The 14,460-nt window shown below is 43.1% G+C and overlaps 1 protein-coding gene across 1 annotated transcript in view; it reads left to right on the top strand.

Annotated features, from left to right (window-relative positions):
• The window catches only part of chp1 (calcineurin-like EF-hand protein 1), a 29,136-nt gene that overhangs the window by 1,719 nt on the left and 12,957 nt on the right, over positions 1–14,460 (top strand). The window contains exons 2-3 of the mRNA XM_078233560.1: positions 727–799; positions 11,821–11,901. Coding sequence (XP_078089686.1) covers positions 727–799; positions 11,821–11,901 — 154 coding nt within the window. The remainder of the gene's footprint in view (positions 1–726; positions 800–11,820; positions 11,902–14,460) is intronic.

Raw genomic sequence — 14,460 nt, 5'->3', positions numbered from 1 at the left:
TGGAAGGGTGGGGATGGGCTGGAGGTCTGGAAAAGGAGGGTAGGGTGGGGGACTTGGGCAGGAGGGAGGGGGCGTGGGAGAGCATGAGTGGGGTAAAGGGGGAGGGTGGGGAACAATCAGATGTTGCAAGGTGTGGGGGTGGAGACTGAGCGGAAGAAGTGGGTGCAGTGTTATAAAGAGGAGGAGAAGGTGGTGCAAAGGGGAGAATAAGCAGGTTGGAGTGGGATGGGAGGGATAGGAGAGAAAGAGGGCTAGAGATGGGGAGGGAGGGAGAAGGATTGGGCAGGAAATGGGAAGGTGGGATCTCGGAGGGTAGGTTGGAGGGAGATGTGTGGGTTGGGGGAGGAGGGAGGGGACCGGGAGGAAGAGGGATGTGGAATGTGATGGTGTGGGGAGGAGGGAAAGATATGAGGCTGGGGATCATTAGGAGGAGAGGGATGGGGAAACACAAAGGGGAGAAGCTCAGGCAAAGGAAGGGAAGGGCAGATTGGGAGATAGGCCAAGAGACTGATAAACTGTGTGGTGCTGGTATAGCTCCAGTTGACTGCCATTGCTGATGGAGTTGCTGAGTTTGAGAACTTTGTGTTGCTTCATATCTAGTTGAGCAATATTGAGGCTGTTCTTATGCAGGGCAGTCAGCAGGTGCCCTGTCGCTGAAGTGGCAAGGCGACATTCTAAACCGCTCATCCCTAAAGCTGTCTGATTTCTCTGTTTTTCTTAAAACAGTCTCTCACAGCCAGATTACACGCCTTTACAGCAGATTCACCAGCCTCGATAAGGGGGAAAATGGCACCCTTTGGTAAGGATATACAATTCTTCGTATGTTTTCTGTTACCAGCAGAGACTGGTCCTCGGGTACTGTTGGGTTCACTAGTCTGAGAGTCGTGAACAGGAGTCCGCTGCATGAAGCCAAACTGTTGGTCAGAATTTATTATTTACTCACTGGAAGGAACAAAGTAGATTGTAATGCTGGGAGGGAATTATGTAAGGCTGTCCAATGTTGCCAAAGTTTGAGAAGAATTGTTTAGTTTGTATAATGATTCCTCCCTCATTTAAAATTCAAAAGTTCATGGATCAAGTGCAAGACTATAGTTATTTTCTAACTTATAAGGATTTAAATTGACATACTGATAGAACAATTTTTATTAGGCAGGATAATAAGTTCTCAGTTGACTCTCCAGCGCATATAATTCAAGATTGATTAAGTTTTGTCTTGGGAGATTAAGATGTTGTGTCATTCACCCTAAAACCCTTGCACAAAGGCTGCTTTCCATGTTTACCTTTAAAAATGTTGTTCATGCTATATTGCGATTGTTTTCAATTCGAAAGCTGCAGAATTTCTCATTTCCTTAGCCTGTATAGTTTATCAAGGTAAGCCTTGCTGATTCATCCTACCTACTGACTCTGCAACCCTGCAAGGATGTTGTCAAGAAAATCCCATGATCCTATTCAAGACACGTCAATGGCCTAATTTTCCGATGTTCTGATTTTGGCTGTTTTGAATTTCCAAGTTTCGGGTCTATTCACTTAGTCATCTTTAAAACGACTAGCGAAAGCCTCTTGGGAAAAGTACAAAAAAAGTGATCTCCTACAAATGGACCGGTGTGACTTCACCCACTCACTTTCTGATCTCAGCAGCAGTGGGTGAAGTGCTGAGGGGGGGGGGGGGGGGAGGGGAGTGCCGCCTTTGACAACCAGCTTCAAGTAAAGCCAAGGAACAGGGGTCAGTGCATGTGGAATAGTGCACATCATGTGACAAGGAAGCAGCAATTCTACAATTGAGTAAAAATGCTTTGAGAAGGGCTGCACCTGCAAAGAGCAGGTAATGTACTGCAGTCATTTTCACGCATCCAGGAAAGACATTGAGGACTCCAGGTCAAATAAGGATGATGAGGTGAATCTCCCTGAATTCTGTCCCAATCTCCACTGTAGAACAACATAGACTATATTGACATTTCCACTTTACATGCAGTCAGCTGTTTTGTGCCAATTCAGTACTGTAATTGTGCCCACTGTGATCTAGGTCAAGGTGCAGTAAACTCTGCCAACTATCTCATCATCCTGTCAGGCAGTGGCTAAAGTAAAATGGTCAGTCAGCCCATTATTTTCCCTGCATAGCCTAACCTCGTCCCACTCTTCTTCCCTTGAATATTCCCATTTTGCAAGAAACTATCTTAATTCCTTTCTAAAACAGTTTATGGACTCCTTCCTCATAACTCAATTCCACATTCTAAATGCCCTTGATGATTAAATGTTCTTTAATCTCCTCTTCAACTCGTTTTGTGATTATTGTAAATTAGTGTTCCACCATTATTGTGTTAATGACCAGGAGAAACAATCTCTCATTAGTTTCCCCATCATAAACCTTTGTAATCATGAAGGCTCTTAACAGGTAGCCTGTTACTCTTGCCAGTTGGAACAACAATCAAGTGAGGCTCGGGAACACCTGAGGGAACTATGATTATCAGGAGCTCCTTGAGGTTTATTAGAGAGATTGACATGGTGCAATTGTCTATTCAGTAATTTTTTAGAAATGTAACAGTGAATAAAAGTAAAGGCTTGGATTTATATGGTGCCCAATCACTGACCATCTCAAAGTACTTTTACAGCCATTGAAGTACTTTTGAACTGTACTAATGTAGGGAATGCAGCAGCCAGTTTCTGCACAGCAAGCTCCCATAATGCCCAGATCATTTTTTAATGATGATTCCGAGATAAATATTGACCCAGAAGACCTCTGCTGCTGCTCTTTGAAATAGTGCCGTGTGGTCTTGTGCGTCTCCCTGAGGGCAGGTGGGCCTTGGCTTAACCAGCATTTCATCTGAAAGATGGCACCTTTGACAGTGCAGCAGTCCCCAGTACTGCACTGGAGTTTCAACCTATAATTTTTGCTCGTCCTGATGTGGGACTTGAATCCCAGACCTTGGGTGAGAGCACTATCCACTGAGCCCCAGCTGATACTATTAAACAACATCTCTGGTTGGGATGCTCTGTTGGAAGGTCAGTGCAGACTCGATGGGCCGGGTGACCTCCTGCACTGTAGGAGTTCTTTGATCTATGAACAACAATTTGTATTCATAAATTCTTATAGAAACATATAAGATTATGAAGGGAATAGATAAAATAGAAGCAAGGAAGTTGTTTCCACTGGTGGGTGAAACTAGAACTTGGGGGCATAGCCTCAAAATAAGGGGGAGAAAATTTAGGACTGAGTTGAGGAGGAACTTCTTCACACAAAGGGTTGTGAATCTGTGGAATTCCCTGCCCAGTGAAGCAGTTGAAGCTACCTCATTGAATGTTTTTAAGGCAAGGATAGATAAATTTTTGAACAGTAAAGGAATTAAGGGCTATGGTGAGTGGGCGGGTAAGTGGAGCTGAGTCCGCAAAGATCAACCATGATCTTACTGAATGGAGGAGCAGGCTCGTGGGGCCAGATGGTGCTCCTGCTCCTAGTTCTTATATTCTTAAAACACCTTTTAATGTAATAAAACATTCCAAGGGGCTTTAAAAGGGTGCAAAAGTGTTTTTGGGTGATTCTTTTCTCCTGCTCAGCTTCATATTAATGCATTGTAATGAGAATTTCTTGTATGCTGTTAAATGGATAGCTTGTGGTGTATCAATTGATTTGTCCTCAGCTATTGTTTAAACCTGTTGCCGTTAGAGTTTGTATACACACTGTTCTAAATTACATCAACTCTCATCAGAAGGCAAGTTTTACATTTTAGTTGAAACTATATATTCACTTAATTTCAGAAAACTCTTGATTTTGAAGTGTTTTGTATTATTGAAAGCACAAAGCAATTTTCTTTTCATTCATGGGACGTGGACATCTCTGGCTAGGCCAGCAGTTATTGCCATCCGTATTTGCTGTTGAGAAGGTAGTAGTGAGCTGCCTTCTTGAACCACTGCAGTCCACGTAGTGTAAGTATTGTTAGGGAGGGAATTCCAGGATTTTGATCCAGCGACAGTGGAAGAAAGGCGATATATTTCCCAAGTCAGGATGGTGTGGTTTGGGAGGGGAATTTCCAGGTGATGGTATTCCCATGTGTCTGTTGCCCTTGTCCTTGATGGTAGAGGTTGTGGGTTTGGAAGCTGCTGTCTAAGGAGCCTTGATGAGTTTCTGCTTGATGGTACACGTGGCTGCCACTGTGTCGGTCAATCAAATGCTTTGGCACTGCTTCTTGAGTTGTTGGAGCTGCAAGGTAGATGCCTTGTATCTTGCTGATGGTGGACAGGTTAAATTCTCTCGTTGGAGATGGTGGTTGTCTGGCATTTGTGTGGCAGACGCATTACTTGCCACTTTGAGGCCCAAGTCTGGATATTGCCCAGGTTTTGCTGCATTTGGACATGGACTGCTTCAATATTTGAGTTGCGGATGATACTGAACATTGTGCAGTCCCCCTTCTGACCTTATGATGGAAGGAACGTCATTGATCATTACAAGATGAAGGCAGGTAAAATTGCCGGCTCCAATACATCCCTCCCCGATGAGCTCAACGCATTCTATGCCCGTTTTGAGTAAGAGGTCAGCGAGAGCACGCCCTCTATCCCGGAAGCCTCGAACGAACCTCTATCTGAGGTCACCATTGTCAACGTCAGAGCAAGCTTCTCAAAAGTCAATCCACGGAAAGCAACTGGCCCAGATGGGATACCTGGACGAGCATTCGGGTCCTGTGCAGACCAGCTAGTGAGGGTAATCGCAGACATCTTCGACCTTTCTTTACACTAATCTGATGTCCCTACCTGCTTCAAGAAGACGACCATCATCCCGGTACCAAAGAAAAGCCAGGCAGCGTGCCTTAATGACCATCATCCGGTGGCTCTGACATCCATCATTATGAAGTACTTCGAAAGGTTAGTCATGGCGCAAATCAATTCCTGCCTCCCAGACTGCCTGGATCCGCTACAGTTTGCCTATCGTCGCAACAGGTCCACAGCAGACCCCACCTCCCTGGCCTACACTCAACCCTGGAACACCTAGTTAACAAAGACACCTATGTCAGACTCCTATTCGTAGACTACAGCTCAGCCTTTAACACCATTGTTCCTACGAGACTCACCGTCAAACTTTGTGGCCTGGGGCGGGGCTCGGCTCCTCCCTCTGCAACTGGATCCGAGATTTCCTAACCCACAGACCTCAGTCAATAAGTATAGAAAATAACACCACCTCCACGATCATCCTTAACACTGGTGTTCCGCAAGGCTGTGTCCCTCAGCCCCTTACTATGCCCCTTATATGCCTTTGACTGTATCGCCACATTTCCTGCCAACTCGATTTTTAAGTTTGCTGATGACACCACCCGTATGGGTCGGATCTCAAACAATGACGAGACACAGTACACGAAAGAGATAGAGAAACTGGTGCAACAACAATAATCTCTCTCTCTCTCTCTCTCTCTCTCTCCAGGAAGCATAGTGGAGGGCATGCCCCCGTCTTCATCAATGGGGACGAAGTAGAAATGGTCGAGAGCATCAAGTTTTTAGGTGTCCCTCCATGCGGGCACTATAGTTAAGAAAGTCCATGAACACCTCTACTTTCTCAGACTAAGGAAATTTGGCATGTCCGCTACATCTCTACCAACTTCTACAGATGCACCACAGAAAGTATTCTTTCCAGTTGTATCACAGCTTGGTATGGCTCCTGCTCTGTCCAAGTCCGCAAGAAACTACAAAGGGTTGTGAATGAAGCCCAGTCCTTCACTTAAACCAGCCTCCCATCCATTGATACTGTCTACACTTCCCATGCCTCGGCAAAGCAGCTAGCATAATCAAGGACCCCACGCACCCTGGACCATCTCTCTTCCACTTTCTTCCATCGGGAAAAAGATACAAAAGTCTGAGGTCACGTACCAACCGACTCAAGAACTGCTTCTTCCCTGCTGCCATCAGACTTTTGAATGGATCTACCTCGCATTAAGTTGATCTTTCTCTACACCCTAGTTATGACTGTAACATACTCTGCATACTCTCGTTTCTTTCTCTATGAACGGTATGCTTCGTCTGTATAGCGCGCAAGAAACAATACTTTTCACTGTATACTAATACATGTGATTAAATCAAATCATTGATGAAGCAGCCAATGATGGGTAGGCCTAGGACACTACCCTCAGGAACTTCTGCTGTAATGTCCTGGAACTGAGATGATTGACCAACAACAATCACATCTTCATTTGCTATGCATGACTCCAGCCAGCGGAGAGTTTTCCCCCAACTCCTGTTTTGCTAGGGCTCCTTGAGGCCACGCTCGGTCAAATGTGGCTTTGACGCCAAAGGCAGTCACTCTCACCTCACCTAATTCTGTGATCCTTTGTCTCCAGCACAGCAATGACTTATTCCATGGTGACATCCAGAAAAATACAAGAAGTTATACATTAACCTCCCAACTTCAGTCAAAAAGGTCCCTATTTCTCAAGTCTCTCTGCTTGGCTATAACCATCGTTTCTGGTAACAGTCTTGAATCAGAAGAATACAGGAGCTGGGAAACTACAGTTATGAGAAGAAACTGCAATACAGAAGGCTAAGAGGAGATGTAATTGTTCATAATTATGCAAAGTTCTGATAGTGCATAGGGAAAAACTGATTCAGTCAGAGAGAACAATGAGAAGGGATAATTTATTTAAAACCCTTTCTGAGCAAAGGGAGAAGTTAGAAATGCTCTTCCCAAAGAGTTTATGCATTATTTTGCTGCAGGAAGTAGTTACATCTTTTAAGAGAAAACAACAAATGTTGTGAAGCAAAGAAAGATGCAAGGCTATGGGGAGAGTAGGACGATGGATTAGTTTGGGATTCATATGGGGCTGTGGGGGATCGTGGGATTAGTTTTAAATTGATACACAATTTGGAAGATAGGGCAGAACAATGGGATGAGTTTGGGATTTATACAGTGCAGGGGAGAGACTGGGTTTGTTAGGGTTTGATACAGGTCCATGGGAAGAGTGGGTCATGAGGATTAGTTTGGAATTGATATGCGTTTGGGGGGGGTGGTGGGGAGTGGGTCAGTGGAATCAGTCTGGGTTTCATACAGAGCTATGGGGAGAGTGGGGTGACATGAATAGTTTGGGATTAATACAGAGATGGGGGATGGGAGGAGAGGGCAGTGGGATCAATGCAGGGTTGCAGGAGAAAGTGGGATTAGGTTTGGATTGATATAGGGTCATGGAAAGAGGGTGGGGTAATGGGATTAGTTTGGATTGATACAGGGAGGGCTATGAGAAGAGGGTGGATTATTCTAGCACAGACAATGCAAAATGTTACACTTCTCACTGGTTCCACAAATCTGTGCCGCATCTTTTCTGTTTTTATACCTTTGTAGTTGAAGAAACAGAATTATGCACAATACTATACTGCCTTGTAAAAGTTTAATGTTTTCTCTTTAGTATTCTGAGAGCCTTGATACTTCTCCCCATCTCTGTCATTTAGTTCAATGAAATTCTTGTTCTAATTGTACTGTGGGGCTGTGCTATTCTGTGTAGCATCCATCCGCAGGTACCTCTGTCAGTCAGTCATCTGTTTTATGGTGGGTATAGAATGGCTGTCACCTGATGCTTGGTATCAGGGAAACTCTCATATTTCAGAAATAGTCTACCCCCCCACCCTGAAGGTACTGATCAATACTGAGCCACAGCTCCACAAACAAAGGCAGTGATGGATATAGGACACAAACAGTCCTTCATGTGTGAGCCTCAACTCTGGTGGCGGGCTATTCAACCACAGGTATCACAACAAAGTCCATTCCTAATGTGAGCAATAGGGTCACTCAGACAGTGAGCTCAAGATGTTTTTCAGCCCTTGCTTTGATAAATGAAACCAATTAAGGCACTTTTAATCTCGCCCCGAAGTAAAATCAGCTGACTAAAGAGATTGAGTCTGGAAGTGTTGTTTGAGCAGTCAGTAGCTGGAACAGCTTTGCAGCAGAGTCTTCACTCATAAGCTGCTTGTCTATTTTCGATCTATTTTACATCCTGGTGCAAGCTTCTTTCAACAAAGGGGAGCCTGTGAAGGTCTTGTTGACGTGGGGCAGAGAAGTTTCATTTCTATAACTTACTAATGCCCTATGATGGCTCTCTTGTGAAAACTGTAGGAAGGAAGAAGGTGATCGCTCACCCATTTGTAAAATGATGACTCAAACTAAATAACATCAAACAGCATGTTGATACATGGCTTCTCTTTGGCATTGTCTGAGCATGGTTTTTCAAAGTTGGATTACTTCCTGTATGACAGCAGCTCTGATTTCAAGTTAAAAGCACTTATTGTATTTTCAGATTCCACCCAGCTTGAACTAGCTCCAGTTAAGTCACCTCTACGGGGAGGGCAAGGCCAGACAACTTTCTACAAAATTACGAGAAAGCAGCCTGCTTGGCTTGCAATGGGACATGTTTGAGAATTCATGCTCCCATCAAGATTCTGTTACAAACCAGTACCAGCCTTGTTAGTTCACTCTCTGCAGTCCCTTCCCTCCACCCTCCATTGATGGCTGTACTTCTAGCCTTCTAAGGAAAGTAAAGAATTTGCAAACATACGATGGCTTTCACAACCTCGGGTTGTCCCCATTCGCCTTTTGAATTTTTTTTTGGAAGCATCATCATTGTTATCAGAAACAGCAGCAAGATTCCGCACTCTATCTTGATTCTGACTAGCTTTTTAAAAATATTTGTTCATAGGATGAGTCCCTGGCACAGCCGGCATTTATTTATTACCCATCCCTTACTGTCCTTAAGAGGGTGTGGTGAGCCACTTAGTCAATGTGTACACCCACAGTGCTGTTAGGGAGAGAGTTCCAGGATTTTGATCCAGTGACGGTACAGGAAAGACAATATAGTTTCAAGTCCGGATCATGTACGCTATTAGAATTATGCTCTTTGTAATGTAGTCTGAGGAGTTACTTAAGAGTTATCCTTTTCCATTGAATGAATCAGAATTTAAGTGCAACCAGTGTGGTGAGATGATGAGTGTTAATAAGAGTTTAAGATGCGATATAACATAACCAATTATACAGCAAAAATGTGACCCTGACAAGTATAGAGTATTGCTGCAGATCAGGTAGGGTGGGTAAGGAGTACAAACACCTCGCTGTTTCTTCCACTTCAATGCTCTGGTCTTGACTTCTGTAACCCTTCAGAAATGTTTGACTGGAGTCTTCCTTCAGAGTCCTTGACCACCACCTACTGCAGCAAACCTTTCCAAAGTCTTGTTCTTTCTACCTTTTTCAGGCGTGGATGACTAGCTGGATTATGGACCATGCCTTTTGGTCCTATAAAGATTTACTTTATTTCAAAATACCCTCTCGGGTTTCGATTAGTTGTCTAAACTTTGGGTCTAATATCCCACTTTTGATGTCATTCTTTCTTCCATTAGCCTCTTGTGCCATTCACATACATTCTAGCCATATCCTTACCACATTTTTCCCTTATCGTCTCAAGTAGAACCACAAGTGTCTGACTCCAGAGGCGGGAATGCTACCAACTTAACCACAGCTGACACCTCTGGAATTTCTTTTACCTCTTCTCAAGGGGAAGCTAGATAAACACATGAGGGAGAAAGAAATACAAGGATATATTGATAGGTTCATGTGGAGTGTAAATCGTTCTTCTATTGAGGCCCTCAAATACTATTTTGACCGAGCTCCTCTTTACTCTTCATTATCTTGATTTTTCTGATTATACTTCTAAAAAGATCCTTGCACATTTTTCTACACTAAAGACCCTGCACGGTCTTGAGCAGTATCTTTTGTTTAAATTGGTGGCCTGCGGGGCCATTATTACACTCCTTTTTTGAGAGACCAGTTCCCTAATACCGTTAGCTATGTTGATAGTCATTCAGCAAATTTCCTTCAGTAAGCAGGAGAAACTACTACAGAATCATACAGCATTCAGAAAGAGTGCCTGTACCTTCACTTCGAAAACCAACAGGGTGCATTGCTGAAAGGACCTATGGGTACCTGGTCAGCACAGTATGTTTAATTCGCTTGTGAAGTTGTCTTTATAAGCTTATTTTCCAAATGCAGCCCTGACTGAAGTCACATTGCTTTCTGAGCATATAATAAATGTTTCTTGTTGAGAGCTTTAATCTGCATCTTGCTATTCAAGTTAATTAGAAGTGCTCATTGCTGATATCTCTTCTCTTGCCACCTACTCGCCCATTCCCCCGGCCCTAAAAACCATCATTCTGTGTATGCAAAATTCACTCTAATGTTAGGAATTCAAGCCAAATGCTTAGTCTTCAACATGTGTGTCCAAACCCTTTATTTCTCCTATCTATCATTAACTGTTCTGTCTGAGCGATAATGATGCCCCAAACAAAAGATGACTTCTTGAGGATGATATTTCACAAGAAGCTTACAGTAACCAGGGTGTGTAAGAGCAATTTTGGATGTGGTAATAAATCAAGAGCCTGTTGATCTTTAAGTTGTTTTATGCCTTTCAGGAAGTTTACAGAAATAATATTTGTTTCTAAGGTGATTTAATAAAATGTGATACAATGATGATTCACAGCACTGGAAATAACCTTTGTGAAATTAAAAGGGTTGTGTTTTCTGCTGATGCATGCTGATGCATCTGGTTATAATTCTTGCTTGAGGCCACCAATCTCATGCACGTCCCTAACTGTCCAGGACCAATGGGAGCTGGTGACCCAGGGCTGTGAGATCTTGAGGCAGTCACTGGGATTTAGTGTGAGGAAGGAGCAGGATTCTCTCTGTCTACTCTAGGCCCTCACTCAGTGCTTAACCTGCAGCTTCTTCGGGTGTTTGACATTGAAAAAGAATGTTTACCCTCAAGTAAAAGGAAAACACTGTGGATGTTGGAAATCTGAAATTAAAACAGAAAATGCTGAGCAGGTCTGGCAGTGTCAGTGAATAAAGAAACGAGTTAATGTTTCGAGTCCATATCCCAATTCAAAGAAGGGTCTGTAGAAGAGTCATATTGATTTGAAACATTAATTCTGTCTCTGCTGCCAGACCTGCTGAGGTTTTCCAGCATTTTCTGTTATATTTGAAAAGAATGCTCTCTGTTCATGGCTTCAGTTACACAATAATTGATTTATTGTAAGGCATTAACCTAGAAGTGGAAGTTTTCATACCAACTCGCCTTTCCTAACTCAGTCTCAGCCCATGAGCTTGGGGTCACTGTTCGTCAATGTTAGACTCAAAGTTGGTGTTTCTTCTCCTCCTTATCCTGAGAGTTGTGCAACCATTTCGTTTGAAGTCAGAAAACTCCACACAGCTAGAATTGAGGACATAGTTGAGAGATTGAGACTACACGTTTCGGTTATAACCACTGTATTATGGGGCTGTATATGTGACATAACTCACTGCAGGCGAAAGTAAATGATATTAGTTTCAACAGAGTGATGGTCCATTTTGACAGGCAAGGCTAACAGATTCTGAGATGACGTGCAGTTTTACATTTTCAGCCTTTTGGACTAACAGAAGGATGAAAATGATCACTGTAATGTTCTACCTTAGGATAATGGGATGTATCGGACTGGTTAAGTATGCGTCAAGGGTAGCCATGATCCCCAGAGCCTCGTAACTGCCTTGCAGAGTTCAAGTATTTTCCTGTTATCCATGATGTTGGCCAAAAGTCATCTTTTCTTCTATCTCCATGATAACATTTCTAGTGGTTGGGGAGTGGGGTGGATGAGTCTGCACATTGGAATGGGCAGGGTGAGCATTGAAGGGCTGATGGCTTTTCTTACACTCTTTTTGTGTTCTAGTTTGTCTGCCTTAATTAGGCAGTTGGCCATCATTTCAGAGACCCCTCTCCAGCTTATCTAATCATTCTGTTGTACAGTTAAATCTTCTGTGTGTTTCTGTCTTCATAGTCGTGAAGATTTTCAACGGATCCCAGAGCTGGCCATTAACCCATTGGGTGACAGGATAATCAATGCTTTCTTCCCAGAAAGGTAAGCAATGTGGCTTTCTGTAATTAACCCTCGAGTTTGTTTCACGTATGATGTTGCTCCACACTCATCTTCAAAGTCTTGCTTTAGTTCTGACAGTCCCTCTAATCTTGAGCTGCTGCTCATATATTGCATCTTGAGATGTTGAGAAACTGGCCAGCAGTGGGTTGGAAGGATTGGGACATTGCTATGAGAAGAAACACTCCCACCCCCATCAGCCAGAGTTTCTAGTTCCATTTCCTAGTCCCTGTTCATATTCTGTAAAGAATTCCTACTGAGCATCAATCCAGAATTTATCATTCACCAGTTTCTCCCAATGTCTTCCCATTTTATAATTTTCAAAAATGTGAGCATCGCTGGCCAGACCAGCATCTGTTGCTCATCTTTGCTCTTGAACAGATGTTTATGAGCTGCTGCCTTGAACTGAAATACATTATAGATTTTTGATACAACTGAATGGCTTACTGGACCACTTCAGAGGCAGTTAAGAGTTGACCCACGTTGGTGTAGAACTGGAGGCCAGACTAGATAAGGGTGGCAAGTTTTCTTCCCGAAACACTATTGGTGAGCCAGTTGGGACAATCTGAAGCTTGATTGGTCACCATTACTGAGACCAGCTTTTTATTTCTCGGTCTTTGAAACTGAACTCAAATTCATAAATTGCTGTGGTGAGACTTGACCTTGCACGCCACGTCACCACTGCCTCTCTCACTCCTCTGCTGTTGGTAAAATATCAGACTGCTTAACTGAGCAGAAATTTCCACTAATTGAATACTGGGAAGGCTGAGGCCCATTGATTTTGGTCCCCGCTCCAAACTTTCTTGCCTAGCTAAGGACTCCATCCCTCCCTGACAGCTGCTTGAGGTTAGACCAGTCCGTTCATAATCTTGGTGTCATATTTTCTTTCCAATCACATGTTTGCAACATCACCAAAACTGCCTATTTCTACCTTTGTAACGTCACCCACCTTAGCCCCTGCCTCAGCTTGTCAGCAACTGAAACCCTCATTCATGCCTTCATTGCCTCCAAACTGCACTCCTGGCTAGTCTCCCACATTCTACCCTCCTCAAATTTGAGGTCATCCAAAACTCTGTAATGCTCGTCCTTAATTGTGTCAAGTTCCATTCACCCCTGTGCTCATTGACTTAGTTTGGCTACCAAGCAAGCAATGCCTTGATTTTAAAATTCTAATCCTTGTTTACAAATCCCTCTATCCCTCCTTGCTGCTTGCTGTAATCCACATCCCTCATCCCTTCAAGATATCTGTGCTCATCTAATTCTAGACTCTTCAGCATCCCTGATTTTCATTGCTCTACTATGCCTTCAACTACCTCGGCCCAAGCTCTGGAATTCCTTCCCTAAGGCTCTCCATCTTGCTTTCATATACGACATGCCTTAAAATCTATCTGACCAAGCTTTTGACCATCTGCTTGTGTGGCTTGGTGTCTAATTTTGTCCAGTAACGTTCCTGTGAAGCACTGAATGTTTTATTTAAGGTGCTATGTAAAATATAAACTATTGTTTTGAAGGAAGTAAGGGTTGAGACTGTGGAAGTGCTGGCCATAAGCTTCCTTAGATACAGGGATTGTACCAAATGGCTGGAGAGTTTGTGTTGCACACTCCTTTTATAAAAAAAAAAGGGGAGAAGAATAAACTGGCAATTATAGACAGGTCAGTCTAATGACCTAGGGAAACTTTTAGAAACAGTAATTTAGGAAAATGTTAACAGCTACTTGGCTGAGCATAGACTAATTACAGACTCAGTGTGGACCTGAAGAGGACAAATCATGTTTGACTAACTTGATTGCATCTTTTGTTGAGGTAATAGAGGGTGGGTGGATAGATCAAGTGGTGTGTGTATGGATTTTCTAAAGATGCATGATAAAATATATTCAGCTTGTTAACAAAACTGAAACCAGTGGGAGAAAAGGGCAGCAGCAGCATGGATACAACATTGGCTAATGGATAGAAAGTAGTTTGAATGGCTAGCTGTTCTTCAGATTGAAAGGAGAGGCACAGTGAAGTTCCCCAAGGAAACAATGCATGCTCAATGTTACAGTTTTAAAGTGGGTGAATAGAAGAAAAAAACCTGGGGTGTTTGTGCACAATGTGCAGGGGAATGGCACTAAGTCATGATGCTCATTAGAAAAGCTGGCGCACAGGATGGGCCAAATGGCCTCGATCTGTGCCGTAACAATTCTGTGGTTTTGAAATCTTTGAAGGTGGCAGATGAGTTAACAAGGCAGTTAATAAGACCTGTTTTCCTGGGCTTTATAAATAGAGGCATAGAACACAAAAGTCAGGTTATGCTGAACCTATATAAAACACTACAGCTGAAGTATTGTGTACAGCAGAAAATAAATTATTGGAAAAGTTTCATGGATGTGGGATTACAGTTACATGGATAGATTGGAGAAACTAGGGTTGTTTGCCTTCGAGCATGGAAGGTGATGAGATTTGATGATGTTTCCAATCATGAAGAGTTTAGATAAAATAAATAAAGGAAGCTGTCTGACGGCTGAAAAATAGATGAAGAGAGCACAGATTTAAGGTGATTGACAA

The sequence above is a fragment of the Mustelus asterias genome, chromosome 18, assembly GCF_964213995.1.
Source record: "Mustelus asterias chromosome 18, sMusAst1.hap1.1, whole genome shotgun sequence".
Lineage (NCBI taxonomy): Eukaryota > Metazoa > Chordata > Chondrichthyes > Carcharhiniformes > Triakidae > Mustelus > Mustelus asterias.
Note: the sequence above shows the minus strand (reverse complement) of the source record. Positions and strands in the feature narration are given on the sequence as shown.